Source organism: Ceratotherium simum, chromosome 16 (genome assembly GCF_057802395.1).
Source record: "Ceratotherium simum simum isolate JZ-2026a chromosome 16, ASM5780239v1, whole genome shotgun sequence".
NCBI classification, from domain to species: Eukaryota; Metazoa; Chordata; class Mammalia; order Perissodactyla; family Rhinocerotidae; genus Ceratotherium; species Ceratotherium simum.
The window spans coordinates 9,046,308-9,068,844 of record NC_141915.1 but is presented as its reverse complement, the minus strand read 5'-3'; the positions used below and the strand labels follow the sequence as shown (position 1 = coordinate 9,068,844).

General features: G+C 46.3%; 1 protein-coding gene across 2 annotated transcripts in view; it reads left to right on the top strand.

Annotated features, from left to right (window-relative positions):
• Positions 1 to 22,537, top strand: part of USP43 (ubiquitin specific peptidase 43) — a 64,934-nt gene that overhangs the window by 30,521 nt on the left and 11,876 nt on the right. Inside the window, exons 8-14 of one of the 2 annotated variants that reach the window (XM_087440422.1) lie at positions 18 to 129; positions 3,257 to 3,360; positions 8,494 to 8,571; positions 9,412 to 9,538; positions 9,644 to 9,977; positions 12,003 to 12,161; positions 13,729 to 13,893. In XM_087440422.1, the coding sequence (XP_087296548.1) occupies positions 18 to 129; positions 3,257 to 3,360; positions 8,494 to 8,571; positions 9,412 to 9,538; positions 9,644 to 9,977; positions 12,003 to 12,161; positions 13,729 to 13,893 (1,079 nt within the window). Of the gene's footprint in view, positions 1 to 17; positions 130 to 3,256; positions 3,361 to 8,493; positions 8,572 to 9,411; positions 9,539 to 9,643; positions 9,993 to 12,002; positions 12,162 to 13,728; positions 13,894 to 22,537 lie in introns of both variants that reach the window. The other variant, XM_014789796.2, reaches the window with a different exon arrangement.

The window sequence follows — 22,537 nt, the reverse complement described above, 5'->3', positions numbered from 1 at the left end:
GCCTTGGATTTTCTCAGGTTTGGGCCACCTTTCCTGATAAGGGAAGACAGAGCCATTTCCTGGGTCCAGCTCCAGCAGTGCATTCTCAGTAAGGTCCGCTGTCTCATGAAGAGCGAGGCCCCTGTACAGGTCAGAGTGTGTGTGTGTGTGTGTGTGTGTGTGTGTGTGTGTGTGTGTGTGTGTGTGGTGGGAGGTGGGGGGTAGAGGGGGAGAAGGATTGGGAGTAGGAATGTAGGGGTAGCTCAGGAAAGACAAGAATTTGCTGTTAATGAGAGTATCCATGTCGTTGAATAAAACAACATTGATTTATGTATAAGGTAGTAACCATTTTATGACCTGTAGTGTCTTACTCTTTGTGACGTTACAAAATACCTTTCATGGACAGAGCTTTTTCTTGTTAAATCTTTCAAAACACCATTGGAATAAAGAGTGGGATTTACATTATTCTTCTCAGTTTTGTATATTTGTGGCTTACCATAGTTCTTCCTAGAGGATAGCTTATTGTGATAAACTGTAACTTATACATTTGGATCACAAATTTCAAGGAACTTGGGATATAACTTCTGTGGAAAATTAAAATTAATGTTTATGTCCAAATATAAAAATCTAGATATGAAAATACTTTTGTCCATGTTTGAAAAAACTGAGACAAAAACTCAAGAGAAAATACCTTTTCGCCTTGTTCACTTATTTATTCTCAGATTGGTAGTTTCCAAATGAAAACAACATATTCTAAAACCATTCCTTTTAGCCTCTATAGTATCAGAAACTCTTCTGATGGCTGCCTGGCAGAGAAGATGTTGATGTTTTTAGGGACAGGTCGTTAGCACTGGAATTATTTTCCCCTCAAATATTCTCTTGGTAAGAATTTTTCATCTGGGGGAGGTACCAAACTTATTTCAGAGGTAATTCTTCATAATTCATATTCTTTCCTGCTCAGGGAAAATCCTGCATTCAATTTAGGATTTATACCAAATATCACTTTGCTAAAGACCTTCTCTGCATTCGTACCAATTTTTGTCTCTGAAGGGTGTTGCTCTCTGTACTGCCCAGCAGATCTGCCACCGTGCCCGAATTAGAAACGCTAACTTCTAAGTAGGTCAGAATATCTGGTAACAGCTTTAGCCTCCCCCAAACCTTGTGCTCCTGATCCTTGAAAGTGGGCGAAACCACTTTCAAGTGAACATTTCACTCAGTTGTCTTCATTCTCCACCTGGTCATACATGTACTTTAGGCCTCTGTACCCCTATAGTCATTTTGACTTTAGAAATTGATCAAACAGTCAATGGGGACAACAAAATTCTAATACGGGCAACCTCCAATTCAGCTATGGATGTTTTTCCACAGATTCATTGTGAATGTGTAGTTGGGCATGGTTTTCTGTAGGAATAATGTATTCTAAATGGTTCTGAGGATCCCAGGCTAGCCCACCCATTTAACCAATAATACTTTTAGTACTATATGAAATAACTGGCTGAATATAGTAATAATTTGAAAGGAAACATTCATAATTCACAACATTGAACTGAAGAGATTAAAAGTGGTGAACAGATCTTGAAGGTTCTAAAACGAATTTCCATAGCCAAGAATAGAGGACAGGAAAATGAATTTCTTACAAAAATGACCAATTTGCTAGACAGGATTAATTTGCATGAATTATAAAAAAAGAGATTTATCATTGCCAAGACATTTTTATGGTCACTTTTTAAATTTTCTCTGTGTGCAGGCAGGGCAAACTGCCTCCATGTGATATAGGCACCTTAATTGTGTTGATTATATTGCCATCTAGACAGCAAGGCTCAGTTAGGGGTGGCAGGAAAAAGAGTTTTTCCCCCAGATTTAAATAACATTCTCCTTAGGAAGCACACTCTTCTGTGGCCAGTCCCGAATCAGAGCCCCTGACGCCAGCTTGCTTCCAGCCATTGGTTTTGTCTTTGTTGAAGCCACACGTCAACTAGAGTGTGGTTACAGGCCAGTTGGGTGTACACTGTATTCCCTGATCTTGACCCTCGAGACATCTACACCGGCTTCTGGTTTCCCTACCCACCTTGTGTGTTGCTTCCGGCACACATCAGCTGCCACAGCCAAAGGAGTTGCCTCCCAGCTCTGAGTGTGCTCTGAGTCATGCTGTCTTCCCATGTGCTGTTCCTCTTTCCCGGAATTATAATGCTTTCCTCCTCTTCCTCATCTGAAGTCAACTATATTTTATCAATATTTTTTAAGTAAAGATGTCTGCCTTTGACCTTTGTCAGAGTTTGGAAAAAAATTTTATTTTTTTCTAGTTGTAGCCAAGGTCATCAGTGACAATTTTAAGAACTGTATTTCCTTTCCTTGAAGATTCCATTGATTTTTTTTAACTATGGTAAAATATACATAACATTTATTTAAATAATTCATAAGTGTACATTAATTATATTCACAGTATTACATAACCATCACCACTATCTATACCTCAGATTTTTCATCATTCCCATAAAAACTCTATACCCGTTAAACAACAACTCCCTGTGCCCCTAACCCCCAGCTCCTGGTAACCTCCATTCTACTTTCTGTCTCTATGAATTTGCCTACTTTAGGTGCCTCAGATAAACAGATTCATACAATATTTGTCCTTCTGTGTCTAGCTTATTTCACTAAGCAAAATATTTTCAGGGTTCATCCATGTTGTAACATGTCAGAATTTCCTTCTTTTTTAAGGCTGAATAATATTCCATCGTGTGTGTATACACCACATTTTGTTTATCCATTCATCTATGGATAGATACTTGGGTTGTTTCTACCTTTTGACTGTTGTGAAATAATACTGTTTAAGACTCACTTCAATTTCAGAAGAGTTAGAATTTGAAAAAATGTACATCTTAGAATAAAAGCATGGATGGTATTTCTTTATGTGGCTTATTTTGAAATGTATAAATATTTATTTAGCATTTGGTATGTAAAATATACAGTAACTTGCTTTTAGATTATTGCCTCATTTTAAAACCAGCATGTTCATCGTTTTGGAAAATTTAATGTGTTAAACAGTGTTAGATCACTATGTTAAAAAGTGTGTTAAAAGTGTGTATTTCCTAAAAAAAAAAAAAAAAAACAACGAAGCCTTTGTATGTCTAGATTTTGAACCCTAATTTTTAAGGGAATATTCAAAATAGACTATAAACAAAAAGGATTACATTTTTTGAGTAATTTATTTGTGCTAAAGACTCCAACTTAAATCAGCATGCATGATGAGCCACCTCCCCTGTTTTTGTCTTGGCAGAACCCGGGGTCGCTGTTCTCCATCCGGGTGGTGGGGCTCTCCCTGGCCTGTGGCTACTTATCCCCACAAGACAGTCAGCCCCTCTGTCACTGGGCAGTTGACAGGTAAGGGGATGTTCCAGATTTGGTAAGAGAGTGAATATATTCTTATTTGACTGGACTCCTTTGAGGCTATGTAGCAATAAAATTGCTTACAGTCTTGGTTACTCTTGGTCACTTACCTCTTCAGCACCACCCATTGTGTTAGGTCCTTATACACATTCTGTGCTTTTAACCCTTATGTCTAGACAGGTGCTATGATGGCTGTTTCAAAGATGAGGAGACACTGAGTTCCCCCGAGATTGGTTAACTTGCTGACACTTGCACAGCTAGTTAATGGCTGAGCCCAAACTTGAACCCAGATTAGTCTGACTGAAAAACTCAAATTCACTCAATTAGATCATGCTACTGAATTCAATCTCAGTGCCCCCTCTAGGGTAGATGAGAGTTCTACCACTGAACCGTTGGCCCCAAACTATAGAAGATTTTGGACTATGGCTGAGGGACAAAGCCAGTGTGGCCATGTCTCCAGTGGCTTTGACTTCCTGATTCTCCACGTGCCCACCTCCACCTTCCACTGCATACGGCCTTGCAGAGCAATCTTCAGGGCCAGCACAATATCTGAGAGGCAGTTTCGCTCTATAAATTAATCGCCTAGCACTTTTGCTCGTTTTCTCACAGACACAAAGTTCTCTATAAGGTCTTGGTCAACCTGGCTTGGTCAACAAAAGCTGACTGAATCCATAATGTAGGTGTGATATTGTGATTTATAAGAAATATATATTTGGTATTCTTCCTGTTTCTGGCACAGAGCTCCTAAAACATGTAGAATTTCCTAAGCAATAAGAGCAATAAAGGTGTCTTGAAAGCACCTAAGGATGGGGGCTGGTTGCCAGGGGAACCAACCAAGTGATTAGAGGGTTGGAACTTTCCACATCCCCTTCCCCCCACATCAGGGAGGGAAGAGGGGCTAGATTATTTAATCAATCATGCCTATGTAATGAAGCCTCCATAAAAACCCCAAAGGACGGGTTTTGGGGGATTGTCCCACTCGGAGGGCATGGAAGCTCCACGCCCTTTCCCCAAACCTTGCTCTGTGCATCTCTCACATCTGGCTGTTCCTGAGTTGTATCCTTTTATAGAAAACTACTAATCTAGTAAGTAAACTCTGTCTCTGAGTTCTGTGAGCCACTCTAGCAAATTAATTGAACCCAAGGAGGCGGTCTTTGGAACCTTCAATCTATAGCTGGTTGGTCAGAAGCACGGCTGGACTTGCTCTTGGTGTCTGAGGTGGAGGAGGGGCCAGTCTTGTAGGACTGAGCCCTTAACCAGTGGGATGTGACGCCATCTCCAGGTAGCTGGTGTCAGAATTGAGTTAATTGCTTGATGATGTGGAAAAAAGCACACATTGGAATTGCTGTCAGAATCTGAATTGGTGTCAGAGTCATAGTAGGGAAGGGCCCCTCCCTTTATAAAGAGATCAGGAGCCAGGTTGGGGCAAGCCAGAAGGTTCTGTGCCCTACTTCCCGTCTGTACCCTCCTTGGCTGGCAGCTACTTTACAGAGTTAGGGAGGCAAGAGAAATGTCAGCCAGGGGGGCCTGCTTGGGTCTGACAGGAAGCGGGAGCCCGGGGGTGGGGTGAGGGGCTCTGAGAAGGGAGCCGTCGATCTTGGAGAAGAGAGCTGTGCTACTCAAAGTATGCTCCACAGACTGGTGCCAGCCTACAAGCTGATTGTCACCCGTCCATTACAAGAACTTGATAGGAAGCATTTAGAAATGTTAAAGCAACGTAGCAGAACAATTTAAAATATGATGAATATAATAATTTTTTTAAAAATTGAACTTGTATTTTGTGTGTTACCCCCTCCCCCCATTACATTTTCATCATATTTTGCAAAGGTATTAGTCTACAGTGGTTCGGAAACAAAGCCACAAACAAGTCTTTCACCACAGGAAGTTTGAGAAGCACTGGAAAAGAGTCTAATTGCACAGCAAGTTGACCATGCTCAAGGAAGCCCTCCTTTGAGCCATCTGATCACACCTCTGGCCATCCAACATGTCACTGTGGTCTGACCCCTGCCTCCACCCCTCCACCTACCCCCCATCCCCCTACCGGGGCAGCTCTCCCCAGCATCTGATAGCGTTAATCTCTTGCTTCCTTCACAGAGCCCTCCATTTAGCCCCTTGGCTTCCTTATCCTAGCACTTTGTCGTTCTCCTAGAAATTTCTTTCTTTTTAAAAATTGTGACAAAATATGCATAAAATTTACCATCTTAACCATTTTTAAGTGCACAGTTGCAGTAGTGTCAAGTACCTTCACAGTGTTGTGCAACCATCACCACCATCCATCTCCAGAACTTTTTTCATCTTCCCGAACTAAACCTCTGTCCCCATTAAACAGGAACTCCCCATTTCCCCTCCCCCAGCTCCTAACAACCACAGTTCTGCTCTGTGAATTGGACTCTTCCATATAAGTGGAATCATGCAGTATTTGTTCTTTGGTGACTGACTTATTTCACTTGGCGTAATGCCTTCGAGGTTCATCTATGATGTAGCATGTGTCAGAATTTCCTTCCTTTTGTAAGGCTGAGTAATATTCCATTGTATGGATTTACCACATTTTGTTTATCTCCTAGAGATGTATTTGTTTCCTTAAAGTGTTCCTCTCCCTTTCTGGGGCCCTCAGATATTGTCAGGTGTCAGCATCCCACCGCGGCCCACCGCACGCTCCCTCCATGTTCCATTCCTGGGTGGTCTTGCTTCGGTTCTACCACCTTCAGTCCAGGTCTCTCAGAGCCATATCTCCAGCCCCGATTTTCTCTGAGATACAGACCTGCCCTTCCTACTTCAATGTCTCGTCGACGTGAAAACTAAACATGTGCCAGTCTCAACTCTTCTTGCTTCAGCCTTTCCTCTTCCTGTCTTCTCTGTCTAGATGGTGACACCACCTTCCACTCAGAACTCAAGCTGGACCCTGGGAATCATCCTTGATTCCTCCTCCTCACTTTCTCCTCACATTTAATCCATCAGCAAGTCTTGTTGTTCCAATCCTGGTGATTCCTCAGCTCTGTTCCCTCCTCTCCACGTTTACCACTATTGCTTGAGTTCAAGCCATATCACCTCTTAGCTGGATGCCCCAGGAGCCCCCTCTTTGGTGTAACTGCCTCCAGCCCAGCGGCCCTGTCATCCATCTGCTTCCATACCTGTCTGGTGGCCCATGGGGTAAAGTCTACACTTGCAAGAGTGACAGACAAAGCCCTCCCTCTGTGGCTGGCCCTTCCCTCTCACTGTGTAGCCTGCCCCCTGAGCCTCTGCTCATCATTCCAGCACACGCCCTCCCCTTTGCTCCTGCTGAGCCCTCTGCCCGTACAACCCCTTCCCCTCACCATTCATCATTCACTATTCCGCTGCTGACTCCTGCTCATCCTGTGTGAGGAGTCTTCTCTGGTCTCCAGAGCAGCCTGGGTGTATTTCCTCTGAGTCCCTGTCAACACCCTGGGCACCCTCTCTGTGTGTCTCTCCCATTCCACTGTGAGCTCCCTCAGGGTAGAGATGTCTGTGTGTTGCTTGGAATCACATCCTGCCACAAAGTCGAATAATGCCCTTTCCTGTTTGAGGCAGGGCTGTGATCAGGAGAGAAGACCACGATGTCTCCTGAATGACTGTTTCCATGTAAGGAGCGAATTTCAGGCCACACCCACGCCTGTCCCTTTTCCGTGGCCTAAGGGGATTTGTATAACAATTAGAGCTCGAAGATACCAATTCGCCTTTTCCACTCCCAAGTCTAGACTGCGTTGAAAAGGAGGTTGAGGATTGAGGCAGAGAGAGATCAACATGTTAGGCTTATTGGTAAGGCTAGTTAAAGGACGTGGCTTAGATATGAGTTTAATATGAGCTGTTGAATGTGTTTCCCCAGAATTAAATATCCTCACCCCCTACCCCCTCGGTCAAGGCAGAGCCCCAACTGCAGGCCTTTCACAGTGTGGAAATGGAGAATTTGGGGGTCCTAAAGAAAGAGGCTTAGATCTAGGGCTGCAAACAGGCTCCCCAATGTGTCTCCCCTGAATCGAATATACATCAGTCTGCCAGCCTTCCACCTGCAGGGGCAGAGCTGCTTCCAGGAAGCTCAGGCAGTGAGGAGCGAGAACGCCAGCTTGCTAGTATTTAGGTCGTAGAGAGGAGTAATCAGGAGCAGCTGAGCTGATCCCCTGCCCCCAGTCCCACCAGATAAGGGGCTTCTCCTCCTTTGGGGGCATGAGGGAGGTGAGGAGGGAGACAGTCACATGTCGTAGCTTAGTCCCCCCACTCTACAGAAGAGTGAGGAAGGGCAGTCATTGTTTGTCCTGAATCAACAGGGCTCACTGAGCTGGAGGGCTTCTCCCAGCCACACCTTATTCCTGCTTCTCCTGACTCCTGATCGTCAGGATGGTGCCCCAACTCCACCCCAGACCTGTTGGTGCTAATCACAGAATTTTGTACCTCCATGAGCCCAAAACCTCTTTTTGAATCATGTTGGTCACAGCTGGGAACTCATGTGACATGCCCACTTTTTTTCTTGCAATACATTTTAAACATTATTTTAGGTGCAGGTTTTCCCATCACTTGTGTATATGTGTCTTGTTGGTTTCACATCTTCTACTGTCGTGTAGAGATGACTTCTACATTAAGGTCGAGCGACATTTTCTGAAATGGGCTGAGCCCAAGCAGCTGGGAAGAGCTGTAGGCTGATTCACACTGAGACTTTCTGGGTATTGGAGGGTCTGGAAGGGGAAGACTTTTTAGGCTGTGGAGCTGGACCAGGAGGTGCTCCTTTCGCATTGTGGTGCGGGGACAGTCAGCAGCTCCTTGTAGGCACGGTCAGAATCGGGTATTCGTGTAGCACAGTTGGGTGGAACTGCCCTCTCGACATGGAGGCGGTAGCTGGGGCTGCAGTGGGAGCGTCGATGTGTGTCCTTGCAGGAACCCACATCTCCAGAGCTCTCAAGCTCCCAAGGGAGTGAGGAGAGAGCGTTTAGAGGGAGATTTAGGACCAGCCTTCAGCAGACAGCAGCTCCCCAGATACCTGACCTCAGTTTACACTCCGTTTTAGGCATTTCTGTTTGGACCATCCGTCCTGGGGTCAGAGGCTGACCCCGGAACTCTGCAGAGCTGTGGGGAGGGGGCTCCCTGCTTTCTGACGGGCTCCGGTTCTCTCCTCAGGGCTTTGCACCTCAGGAGGCCAGGAGGCCCCCCCCACATCAAACTGGCTGTGGAGTGGGACAGCGGAGCCAAGGAGCGGTGAGTTCAACAGAGCTGGGCGCCAGCAGAGGGGAGACAGTCCTGCCTGTGCAAACAAATCTTCCCGAGCCTGGCTCACCCCAGTATGACTGTAACGCTTATGCACGCCTCCTTGACGCCCTGTAACCCATTCCCCCGAGAAACCTGAATAACAATTGTCTGTATATAACCACGATGATAGTAGTAGTCATAATGAAGGTGGTGGGCGGTGTTAGTGGCAGTAACATCATAGTAGTAAACAGTTATGTGGCGCTTTCCCACTCACCCTGTGCCAGTCACTGCACTGAACAATTGACATATATACAATTTATTTACTCTTCATCACATCCTATGAGATAGGTACTACTATAACCCACGTTTTCAGATGTGGAAACCGAGGCACAGAGAGGTTGAACAATTGCTGTGTGTCACACAGCTCGTGCATGGCAGAGCCGGGATTTGAACCCAGGTCGTCTGGCTCGAGTCCATGCTCTTAATCACTAAACTTGGCTGCTTCTGTAACACTGGGTGCATCTGCCCTACTTTGAAAAAGGACACTGTTCAGTCCAGCAGGTGTTTATTAATCTCCTACTAGGTGCTAGGCCCAGTGCAAGGATGAGGAGACAGAAACAAGTAAGCCGAGAACTTGGTCCCTCATGGAGCTGGTGGGGAAGATCGAGGATTCCACTAAAACAGAGTGAGCCCTGAGTCAGGGTATGCACGAGGTGCCCCGGGAACCCTTAGGAAGGAGGCCTTTGCCTCACCTGGCGGATGCCCTCCGCGCTGTTTGCTGTGAGTAGAGTTAGGTGAAACCCCTCTTGGAGGTGAGAAGCCCTGAGTGCCGTCTGCCCCCTGATGCAGCCTGTTCGGGAGCCTCCAGGAGGAGCGGGTCCAGGACGCGGACAGCGTGTGGCGGCAGCAGCAGGCGCACCAGCAGCATAGCTGCACCTTGGACGAATGCTTCCAGTTCTATACCAAGGAGGAGCAGGTCCTGCCTTGGGGTCCACTTCTGGGGGAGAAGGGGGCTGGTTGCCTTTCAGCAGGTTGCCCGTGTGCCGCGGAGGCCTCACGGTCCTGGTGGCTTCCCTTCCAGCTGGCCCAGGATGATGCGTGGAAGTGCCCCCACTGCAAAGCCCTCCAGCAGGGCGTGGTAAAGCTGAGTCTGTGGACCCTGCCTGACATCCTCATCATCCACCTCAAAAGGTTCTGCCAGGTGGGCGAGAGAAGAAACAAGCTCTCCACGCTGGTGAGGTTTCCGCTCTCCGGCCTCGACATGGCTCCTCATGTGGCCCAGAGAAGCACCAGCCCCAAGCCTGCGCCGGGCCCCTGGCCTTCCTGGAAGCAGCCGGCCTGCCTGCCCACCAGCTACCCGCTGGACTTCCTGTACGACTTGTACGCCGTCTGCAACCACCACGGCAGTCTGCAAGGTGGGCACTACACAGGTGAGCCTTGCCTCCCGGCCCGTGGCTGCCGTGGCCACGTGTTGTGGCTGTGGCCCGGGAAGAGGGACTGCTGGAACGCAGAGCTCATTTGGGCAGTGGGCGTGAGCTGACCCCTTGCCCGCCGCACACCAAGCACCTGCCACAGTGGGGGCGCCTGGGCCAAGCCGTAGAGTTGAGTAGGTTGGTGGTCGGAATATAAATTTAGTTACAGCCCAGATTTTCGACCATATCAAATATAGGAGAGTGGCTGTTGGAACCCAGAGAGTAACATTTGTCCTCATCTGTGATTCAACACAGGGACTCTTAACAGATTTAATATTTTTTATTTCTGTAGGGTACATTATTTGTTAATCTATTTGTTAATCCCTCAGGGGGACTTAAAAGAAGTAGACGAATGTAAGGACAGAAACAAATAGCTGGGTGACTCGTTCAGTTGTTCATAATCATATGCCTTGGTCTCTTCTATTCTAGAATAACATAAATTATTTCATTTTTAAAAAAATGCTTTAAAATATGTCATTTTTGAAAGGTGCACTGTACTAATGGTGCACTATTAAAAAGCCTGTCGTAGCTGAATTGTAGTGATCCAGGGGTAAGTTACACAAGATGGGGCTGGAGAAGTGGGCAGAGCTTGATCAGAAGGCACTCTAGGCCATGGACAAGTTTGCATTTTTTCCAAAGGGTGATGAAAAGTCATTTAAAGGTTTAAGGCAGAGGAGTAAAGACGTACTCTAGTTTACAAATTGAGGTGGTAGCTCTGCTCTATGGAGAATGGGCAGAAGGGAGCAAGAGTTGGAATTCTAGTTAGGAGGATGTTTCTGGGGCTCAAGTGAGAGATGGTATTGGCTGGGGCTCAAGTGAGAGATGGTATTGGCTGGGACTTGAGTGATGACAATTGGGGTATTTGATACACAGTTTGGAAATAGCGTCAGTAAGACTGGCTTTTGGACTGGGTGTGGGTGGAAGGGGAATGGAGAGGGAGGAGCGAAGATGGACTCTTAGGTGCCTGGTGTGGGTTAGTGCGAGGTTAGCTAACTATGGCCCGGGGGCCAAATCTAGTTCAGCACCCAGTTTGTACAGCCCACGAGTTAAAAATGGTTTTTACATTTTTTTTTTCTGGTGAGGAAGATTAGCCCTGAGCTAACATCTGTTGCCAATCCTCCTCTTTTTGCTGAGGAAGATTGGCCCTGAGCTAACATCTGTGCTCATCTTCCTCTACTTTGTATGTGGGCCGCCTGCCACAGCATGGCTTGATAAGCAGTGCGTTGGTCTGTGCCCAGGATCCGAACCTGCGAATCCCGGGGCAAACCCGGGCCGCCGATGCGGAGCGTGTGAACTTAATCACTATGCCACTGTGCCAGCCCCAGTTTTTACATTTTTAAACGTGGTAAAAAGGAACAAGAAGAGGAATATGTGGCAGAGACCGTACATGACCTGCAAAGCCTAAAATATCTGCTCTCTGGCCCATTACAGAAGTTGGCTGACTCCCGGGTTAGTGGGTTTTGGTGCCGTTCACTGAGATGTGAAGGGAAAGAAGAATATTGTGTTGTTCTTATTTGGAAGGGGGTGAGAATCTTATTTACGAACATTTTCTTAAATGTTCGACTTCAATCCTTAGGTAGGAAAGAAGTATATCATAATCCCAACTGCATATTTTCATTGCACGCTGAATCAGGGATGTGCGTTTTGAAGCTCTCAGAATAAACGGGGTGAACATCGACATTACTGTCTGGCTGAATAACTGGGGACTCCCTTTTATTGGAGATTTTGCCTGAGCAAGGGCCACAGCATAAGGATTCAGCTTAAAGTGACAGCACACTTGATCAGTAAGAATCTGGGAGTGTAACTGATTGATCTCTCCTAATTTCATAAAATTCATTTTTGGCTAAAAATGGACTGATTTTTCTTATTCTGTTACAAATATGTCCATTTTTCAGCTATGCCAGTGGGAAATGTCCTGCTGCTTTTGGGGACTCCAATAATTGGGGCTTGGGGTTTGGACCTTTGCAGCCTACTGCCGGAACTCTCTGGATGGCCAGTGGTACAGTTACGACGACAGTACGGTGGAACCTCTTCAAGAAAATGAGGTTAATACCCGAGGGGCCTACATCCTATTTTATCAGAAACGGAACAGCATCCCTCCGTGGTCAGCCAGCAGCTCCATGAGAGGTAGGGGCTGCTGCTCAGGACGGGAGTCAGGGAATTGGGAGGTCACTTTAAGAACTGGGAAGATGCTCAATTGGACATCAAGGACCAGGAAAGGTAGGCGAGGATCTGAAAGGGGAAGCTCTGATGGCTGTGCAGAGGTATGAGCACTACAGGCTGGTATCCCCTTTGTGAAGATGTGGGATGGATATACTGAAATCCAAGAAAGGGGAAAGGAATGATATTTTGTATCTGGCAGGTGACTCTTGGCAGTGTGGGATTTCATATTCCCAGCCTCACTCATATCAAGCCAGATTTTAGTCAAGCTGGTGTGGTATAAACCTGGATTAGCCCTGATAGAAGGGGAGTTATAAGGGATAGAGCCCCTTAATTTCTTAGTGTAGCTGTTTCCCACTCCCCAGCAATATGCTCATTAGACAGCCTCCAACCTGCTTTGAAGTATCGAGAAAAACAGGGGTCAAAGTTGACCTTTTTATGTGACTTATTTCACTCTGCAAACTAGCCATCCTTATCTCTGGGATGAGAGAGCATTTTTTTTACTGATGTCATAAGTTTATAACATTGTGAACTTTTAGTTGTACATTATTGTTTGTCCATCACCATATAAATGCATCCCTTCACCCCTTGTGCCCACCTCCCAACCCTCTTCCCCCTAGTAACCACCAAACTGTTCTCTCTGTCCTTGTGTTCATTTATCTTCCACATAGAGTGAAATCATAGGGTGTTTGTCTTTCTCTGTCTGGCTTATTTTCCTTAACATAATACCTTCCAAGTCCATCCATGTTGTTGCAAATGGGATGATTTTGTCTTTTTTTATGGCCGAGTAGTATTCCATTGTATATATATACCACATCTTCTTCATCCAATCATCAGTTGAGGGACACTTGGGTTGCTTCCATGTCTTGGCTATAGTGAATAATGCTGCAATGAACATAGGGGTGCATAAGCCTCTTTGGATTGTTGATTTCAGGTTCTTTGGATAGATACCCAGTAGTGGGATAGCTGGGTCATAAGGTATTTCTATTTTTAATTTTTTGAGGAATCTCCGTACTGTTTTCCACAGAGGCTGCACCAGTTTGCATTCCCACCAGCAGTGAATGAGGGTTCCCTCTGAGAGAGCATTTTTTAATTATTATTATTACTCAGATTTTTCTCCCCAACAATGGTTGGAAAATGGCCAAATAAAACCAAGATGCCCCAGGAGATCTAAATCAACCCTAATGCGAAGTTGGCCTTCCTTTTACGGAAGACAGACGTAGAAAGAATAATGAAAAGCATACCCTATTTAGAAAACTGGAGTCAGCAATAAGTAATTTCATGAAAAGCATTTCAATATTTATCAACGTACTTTCCTTTCTGTGCCCAAAGGCCTTTCCCTGGATGTTTCAGCTTGGTCACGTGGCTCATCAGTTGCAAGTCTCTCCTCTGGTCATCAACTTCTGTTTGTGTAACTCTGCTCGGGATCTGCGGTTCCAGGGCTCGGGGGTGGGAATGTAGCCGTGAGCAGCTCCTCTGGGGCCCTCCGGGCTGCAGTTGGGTCCAGCCCTCCCTCTCTGTGCTTCCTCCACAGGTTCCACCAGCTCCTCCTTGTCTGATCACTGGCTCCTTCGGCTCGGGAGCAGTCACGACAGCACGAGGGGAAGCCTGGCGTCCTGGAGCTCTGCCCCCGGCCCCTCCCGGCCGCAGGTGCCTGACCCTCCCGTCTTCACAAACAGCCTCTCCGGTCGGGAAAAGGGTATGTTTCATCATGTTGGTTAAATTTCCTGATTTTATTTTCATTTTCTGTACTGACCTTTGTTCCTCATCTCTATGAAAGTGCTGGCTCTTCGTGGCCTTAGGTGTCAAGTGTCAGTCGTTACGGGAGACTTACTCAGCTCTCAAGTCGGGTCTTCTGTGACCTAGCCCTCGCCTACCCCTCCTCCCCCGCCCACTACCCTCCAGCCGCAGGTACATTCTTTCTCTGCTTGCTGCAGCTTATGGGGAAGATAAAGCATCAACGAGGAAACGTACATAATGAGGTGATGTAAAGCAAGGGTACGGGCAAAGAGGTAAATCGCCATCAGAGGAAGAAGAGGTCGAGGCTGGGGGGAGGGGAGAAGAGACGCAGAGGGCCCTGGGTAGGGTGGGCAGGTGGGGAAGGCCTTTCTGAGGAGGTGACTTTGGAGCAGAGACCTAGTGAGTGAGACAGTCATGTAGAAGTCTGGGAGCGTGCTCCAGGCAGAGGAGCTGTCGGGGTGAAGCTCTGAGTGCGAGTGAGCGTGGGCTGTGTGTGAGAGGCAGGAGAGACCAGAGCTGTGGCCGGAGCAGCGTGAACGAGGAGGAGAGAGAGAAGAAGTAAACCGGCGGGCTATGATGTAACTTTTTGCCCAGATTTTGGTGCGAAGTCTGCATTTTATTTCAGGTGCGGTAGGTAGCTGTTGGGGAATTTTGAGCAGGGAAGTGATCAATCTGGTTTCTATTTTTGCCAAGTCCACTCTGGCTGCTGTGTGAACACATCACAGCGGGGCAAGCGTGGAACCAGGGAGGCCAGTTGGAGGCTTGTTGCGCTTGTGCAGCCGAGAGCGAGTGGTGGCCTGGATGAGCGTGTTCGCTAAGAGAGGGTCAGATTCTGGAGATATTTGAAGACAGAGCTAACCGGACTTGCTGGTATGCAGTGTGAGGGAGAGTCGTCAAGGAGGACTCTTTGCTGAGCGTCTAAATAGCTAGGTGACCAGTGCAGTTCATGAGATGGGACAGAGCGGGGTAGGAGCACGGTCAACTTTAGAGGGAAATCAAGACATTTTGACATGGTGATTTTGAGACTTCCGTAAGACATCCAAATCAAGATGGTAACTGAGGAGTGGAGATAAAGAGTTGAGAGTCATCAGCACAAGGATGGAATTTAAAGGCACGGGGCTGGCTACACTCTCTTAGGAAAACTGTAAAGATAGAAAAGGGTAAAGACCTAAGACCAAACTCTGGAGCTCTCCAACATCTAGAGGTTGAGCAGAGACACAGAAGGAGCAGCCAATGAGATAGGAAGAACACCGGGCAAATGTGGGTCACAGGGGCAGAAAAGGAGAACCTTTCAAGAAGGAAGTGGCCTCTGTGTCACATACTGTTGAGAGGCTAAGGTGAAGATGGGTAAGTGACCACCAGGCTGCAGTCACCAGTGACTTGCCAAGAGCATCTGTCATGGGTGGAGAGAATAGAAGTTGGTGATGAAGGTGAAGAAGACGCGGGGTTGCAGAAGTGACAGTGGGTCTAGGCTCCATCAGGACTGTGACTAAAGGGACAGTAGCTCAAAGGAATGAGGGCTGACAGCAGTTTTTGTTTTTCTTTGCCAAGTGGAAAATCCTAGAGCATATTAGCGTTCAGATGATCCAGTCTAGAGGGAGAAAGTAGTGATAGTGTAGGAGAGCAAGATAATAACCACAGAAACAGAGTCCTTCAGTAAGAAGTGTGTGTCTGTGTGTGTGTTTGCCTGTGTGTCTTGAGCTCGTGTGTTCCTTCAATGAGAAAGTAGCAACACATTCTAATTACTTTTAGTTTCTGTATTCCTCAGTGGTGCCTGATTTAGTTTTTTAAATAAAAACTTTTCATTGAAATACAATATATAGTAAAGTTACTAATCACAAGTGTGCATCTGATGAATTATCATAAAATGAACATACCCATGTAAGTATCATCCAGATTAAGAAATAGAAAGTTCCAGACCCTCCCACCCCCTTTGTATCCCTCTCAATCATTACCGTTTCCCTCCTTTCCAGGGGGAGGTATTGTTCTGACCTCTAACACCAGAGATTAGTTTTGCCTGTTTTGGGACTTTATATAAATGGAGTGCTACAGTATGCATTCCTTTTTGCTTGGCTTCTTTTGCTCAACACTGCATTTGTGAGATTTATATATGTTGTGTGTCGCAGTGCTTCTTTCATTTTATTCCATTTGTCAAGAAATACCCAAAACAACTCAGACACATAAAGATCTCTGCACAAAGTTTAAATGTACATGAGAGAGAGAGATGCTGTTGTCTGTTGACTGTTATCAATATACAAGCAAGAGCAGGGATTTGGGAAAGAGATGGCGATGGGTGGAGCGGGAAGATCCAGCTCCTCTCCGTGAGTTCACAAATGGGCTGAATTGATGGCAGAGGCTGGTCTGACCTGGAGAAGTTTGGCTTGGTCATCAGGGGACGCACCTTGAGTTATGGTGGATTTATGCATTCTTGAGTTATTTGTGGATTCTGCACAAATCCACTCAAGTTTCCCCGTGGTGCGCACGTGATGGGTTGTCTCGGGGAAACGTCTGTGGTGTCCTTCCGTGGCAGCTCCATCTTGGTGATTGCACTGTTTGCCTCATCAAAATCTCCCGCGTTGTAAGAATAGATTACATTTAGTTTATTTATTCTATTGGGGTTAGATATTGGGGTTGTTTCCACTTTGGGCTATTAGCAGTAGCACTGCTATGAACATTCTTGTTCATGTCGTCTTGTTGTACATATGTCTGCATTTCTGGTGGGTATGTACCTAGGAGAGGAATTGCTGGGGCATAATGTATGTGTTTATTCATCAGTGGCTTATTTCTTTATAATTTATATTACTGTTATATTGAAGCAGCCAACACAGTACCAGCCTCTTGTTATATATTTGTGAGTGAATAAATATGATGATAGAATCTTAAAGCTGCAAGTGGTTTTAGAGTATCATTGAATCCAATCTTCTGGTTTATAATGGTGTATATGTCACAGTTTGGTTAATTATTCCTCAAGGTTTGGCATTTTCCCAATGTTTCACTATTAGACAGAATGCTGATAGGAGTACCTTTTGGTACATATCGCATTTGTCTGATTTCCTTAGAACACGCTCCTGTGTAGACAGACTGTTGAATGCATTGTGTCCTGACTCACCTTGTCTGGGCATTTCTCATCCTCTCGCATTTTCATGACTGCACATTCAGGGTCGTGTCTGGTGAATGTAAAAAGTGTTCTTTCCCAAGTTTGTCCATCCCCACCAGCGAGAATCTCTGACAAGCTCACAAAGCCATCCCAGTTCTGTCCAGCAGCAGAGGACCTCAGGCCGTTGCTCAGTTCTCCCAAGGGGAAATGTGTTTCACACACCCATAAGGAGGCATCTTCAAAAGATGGACCAACTTTTCAACATGGTTCTCAGTCGGGGGAGGCACAGCTCCAGAAAACTCTCCAGAGAGACAGAGCAGGCTAGGATGGGAGGAGAAGTAAAGTTGAAGAATAAGTGTCCTCCAGACCCTTGTAGGCATTTTGCTTACCTCACTTAGTCATCCTTATCTCTGCGAGAGGTGAAATGATAGCCCTTTCACAAAGGAGAGAGCTGGGCCTCAGAAGTCACCAGTCACAAGCTCACCTCCTGGAAAGAGGCAGGGCTGCAGGGAGACCCCGTTCCCTCTGACTGAAGGAGTCCTGGCTCTTAGGCTCTTACACAAATTTCAGATTCGAGTTTATTTCATTCGGACACTTCAAGAGCCTTGCTTCCAAAGGGCGCTTTCCCTCTTGGAGTTTGAATAAAATGGTGATAGATTTTGAAACCTGTTTGAGAAACTCTGAGCTGGGTGAAAATCCAGCCTTATTTTCTCATTATTACTAAATCTAGGCAAGATCAACATCTAGCATCTAGGTTTTCAGTAGTGTTTCATACCACCTTCTCTCCCCATGGGTATGTGGGGGACTTTTTTACTGTCAAAACAAATGGAGAGGACTAGTGGCGTGTAGTCCCCAGGGTGGGGCCGGGGATGCTAAATGTCCTGCAAAGCCCAGGGATGGTCCCGTTCAGTACAGAATTGTCCCTCCCAAGTGTCACTTGTTCTCTGTGGAGAAACACTGTGAGCTTGGGCACTTCACCCTTCTGGTAGCTCTGGTTATGGGACATTGTAATTACGAAGGCGTTCGAAGCTGAAATGAACAGATCCAACTTTTGTGGGAACTGCGGCTTATATAATTGGGGATGGGTGTTGGGAGAGGCTCTACAAGAAAAAGGATATAAAAACAGATTACTTCTATAATTTATAGAAACATGAACTTGCGAAAGAATATCTGGGGTCCTCTCAGAGGCCCCCTGTCAGTAACGGGCCCTGGGACTTGGGCTTCCTCAGCTCTTCATTGTGTGTGTGCTCTGATGATGGATTTCCTCTGTGGCTCTTATTGGGCCTCAAAGGTTTTGTTTTCTTCTTTTTCAGGGCTTTCCGGATAGTGTGTTATTTCAGTTTTGATTTCCTCTTTGATCTAAAGGTTAGGTGGGAGTTTCAAGTATTTAAGATTTTTTGGTGATCTTTTTATTCTTTTGTTCTAATTTTGTGGATTGTGATCTAAGAATGTGGTTTTCAAAAATCATTCCCTTTTTGTGATCAAGTAAGTACATTATTATTTTGTCGATGTTCTGTATACACATAAAATAATGTATATTGTCTATTGGAGGGATGTGAGCTTCATATCATAACTATTAAATTGGGTAACTGGATTGCTGTATTCATTTCCCCTGTGTCTTTAAATTGACCTTATCTGGGACTGCCTGCCTAGGGATGAGGTATTTTCCTGTATGGCTGTGTTTTTAATCAAGTACTCCCAGAACTTTAATAAGTTTTGCTTTATATTGTTAGCTGCTTTGTTAATAGGTATCTGTAAGCTGATGACTGTTAGATCTTCTTTATAAATTGTGCCTTTTCTCATTATGATGTTGCTCTTTATCCTGCTTAATGCTTTTAATCTTAAATTCTACCTTGTTCAAGATTAATAATTCCACCTCTGTCTTCTTTCTTTTTGTTTGCATTCGCCTGGTATCATTTTACCCTTCTCTTTTGCTTTAAAAACCTTTCTTTTTGAGTTAGTTTTAAGTGATTTCTCATAAACAGTATATTGCTGGGGTTTTTTTTTAATGTCAAAAATTCAGAGTCTGTCTTATAGAGGGAGAGTCCAGTGTATTCATACTTAATGTAACAACTACAAAACTTGATTTCATTTCATTTTAAAAATTTTCTATTACTTGTTTCTTTTTTTCTTTTTCCTTATTTTTGCTGCTTTGATCATGTTGCTGTTGGTTCCCTTTTTTCCCTTGTTCGTTTGGAAGTTCTGCTGTTCTTTTCCTTTCCTAAAAGTGTTACTTTATCCTTCCCAATATTTATGATCAGACGCGTTTTCCTTTTACTACATGGATATGAGAAGCCACCTGTTTTCTGGGAGTCATTCTGTTCCATCACTGCCTTCTCTCCTTCCCCCCAGTAAGATGAGACTGATATGGTGCTTCCATGTCATTCCCCGCAAAATGAGAGCTTTGAAATGCTTTCACGTGTTTTCTCTGGTCCATTTTAGGAACTCCCTCACGCCGATCCCCAGCTCTTAAACTTTGCTGAGATGGTTGTATTCTGTTCCAGACTGTAATTAGGATTCCTCTTGCAGTACCTCTCCTGTCCCAAACACTAACTTAACTTTATGGTACATATTCTGAGACCATCTGTCCCCCATGTGGGTGGATGGTCCATGGATTGCAGGGTCCACTGAACACCACTGTCTTTCTTCTTTCCGTCACCCTCTGTCTTGAGGTCTCAATTCATGAGTGTTTGGCGGAGTTCTTTTCAGGTATGTGTGACATGTTCTCTAACTCTCTGCTTAGCCACGGATATTTTCTTTTCCTGGGGAGTGAGTGGCAGCTTGGCAGATTGGAGGCCTCTTGGTTGTAATCCTTTCCTCTCAGGCGTCTGCAGATGTTTTCCCACGGTCTGCCAGGCCCCAGGCTGGCAGGTGAGAAGCCTGTTTTTTTTCACGTGACAGTCACTTGTTCTTTCTGGCTGGAAGCTTTTAAGGTTCTTTGACCTTGGAGTTTAGAAATTCTACTGGAATATGCACTCTGTGTTTTTTGTTCATCAGCCCTACCTAGACCTCGGGAGGCCTCTCCTTCTGCAGATGCAGGCTTCTCTTTAGGGGAATGTTCTTCTTGTTTGTTTGTTCAATTGTTGTCTCTCCTGCTTTTCAAATTCCTATTATTTGCCTGCATCCATCCTCCTAGTTTGTCCCTGTGATTTCTCTTTGTCGTTCTCATGTCATGAGACGTGGCGTTCACAATTATGATATTTGTGAAATTTATCAAATCTCATGCATTTCAAGATAATTTCAGGCCACTAATTTGAGTCCCAACAGCGACTTTGCATGCCTTCGATTCATTTACTGAATTTTAAAGCCTGAAAGTCACATTCTTCAGTCCCCTGTTCTCTGCCTGAATCTCCCTGAGAGCTTTTATTTTATGTTGTCTGTTTCTTACAGTGGCTATTTCATTAGGAGCCTGTTCTGGTGGTTCTGTTTATTCTTCTTCTGACTGCGAGACCCCGTTATGTGTGTCATTTTTCTGTTTCTGCCCGTCGGGGCTCCCCTCCACACTCTCTTGAGCAGCGATGGTTCTTGGAGTGATGGAAGGGGCGGCGGCCTCAGCTCCTGAGGCAGCCTCTCCCCTCGCCAGCCTCTCCCCTCGCCAGCCTCTCCCCTCGCCAGCCTCGTCCTGCTGGCTCCGTCTCAGAGGTGGACAAGACTCAGCTCATCTGTGTAGCTTCTCCTTACCTTCTAGGGGACCAAAAAGAAGTTTGGGGGTCAGGCTTGCCCCAGGTTGCACTCTGCCATCAGAGACAGAGATATCTCCAAATGCAGATTGGGGCTCAGAAGATGAAGGCCCCTAGTGGGATCCCTTTTCTCCCTTGATTACAGCCATGGTGATCTCTTTCCTGCCTCCCTGACTCCCTGAGCTCACCTGTGCCTCAGGGCCTTTGTACTAGCTCCTCCCTCTGCCTGGAGCCTGTTCTCCCCAGATCTGCACATGGCTTCCTCCCTCCCTTCTCTCAGACCTGCCCGTGCTCACCACTCACCGACTACCCTGTATTCCCCTCTTACGCTGCCTCGTTCTTCCTCACAGCTCCTACTCCTACGTCCCATGATATCCTAGGTTTTTGCTTTTTGTCAAACCCCGTAAGGGACAGGCACTGTGTGTTTTTTACACAGCTGTATCCCCAGCACTGAGAGCTGTCCTTGGCACACGGTCGGCTCTCATTAAATATTTATCAAATGTATAAGTGGGTGGGAACCCTTGGAGAGACCGAAAGCACTGGACTAGGAAAGCCTTGTCCTGTGGCAGGTGGGCTAAGGCTGGCGAGGAGAGGCCACCGCCCCAGCTCACAGCGCACAGTGTGAGGTCAGATGGATGCCCGATGCCATTAGCCAAGGATAGAAAGTCACATCGGAGCAGATGTGGCATTTCTCGGGGCAGCATCTGCTGCTCCAGAGCCCCCGTGTGTGTGGGGCTGCGGGTGGGGGCCGTGCCCACTGGCTGCACAGGTGCCGTCTGTGTGAGGCGGCCTCCTGTGGACCTGGGAAGCTCGTTCTGTGTGCTCTGGGGCTCATATAACCTTCGGGAAGAACTTAACTGTTCATATCCTCAGTCTGACTTCAGACTCTAGGCCCTTCCTGGGTCTCAAGCCAGACTGGGCGTGGGCAGGGCCACAGATTCCACAGTGGGAGGAACCATCGCTCAGGTGTCTCTGAACACCAGCTCTGCCTCTAGCTCCCGGCATCCAGGAAGTCTCCCTGGAGGAGGAGCAGCGGGCCTTGCCCTCCCCCCGCCTCCAGAACGAGATATGTGGTGAACAGCAGCGCATCAGCGTGGGTGCTGTCCCATTCTCTTCTGTCCTTATGCGTCTATTTCTCCATTTATCTACAGCTCTCCCTCTCTCTCAGATCCTGTTATAGTCCGGTAAATAGAATGAAATGAAATAAAGATAGCAGAGGTGCGCCCTCACTGCTGTCTTGAGAAGGAGGAGAAAGGAGTTTTGTTGGCATCTGTGGTTCCCGTGAAATGGAGCTGTGGGGTGACGGGGGCCAGGCCTCAGGCCCTTTCATACCAGGGAGAACTGGCTGTCAGCGCTTCAGGGCCACTGCCAAGCCCCCTTGCCACCTGCCAGGGCGACAGGCCTGTGCTCTCGTTCTGAAAGGCCAAAAGTCACTGCTTTGTTCTCCGCACAAAGCTGCTCTTTCGGCCCTGCCCAGGGCTGCGGAAGAGGAGAAACTTCACACAGGCCTCAGACCCCAGGATGTTTTTCTCCTCTGAGGTGTGGAAATTTAATGGTGGAGAACGAGGTCGGTCGAAACTGAAATTATGAAATATTTTGGGTGGAATTGTGTCTATTGCTGGCTAATCTAAAGAAATGGTTTAAAGAAAGAATACTAAGAATTATCGGTGAAAAACCTGAAAGTGATGTTCTCAAGGAACCTCTGAGATGCTGTCAGACTCCTTCTGTTAATGGGCGTTCTACTCCTCTGTCTTCTAGTTGTTTCTTCCTGGGAGCCTGGCTGGTGTGTGCTGTGTTTCCCCCGCCAGCGTGCGCCGTGACCCTGT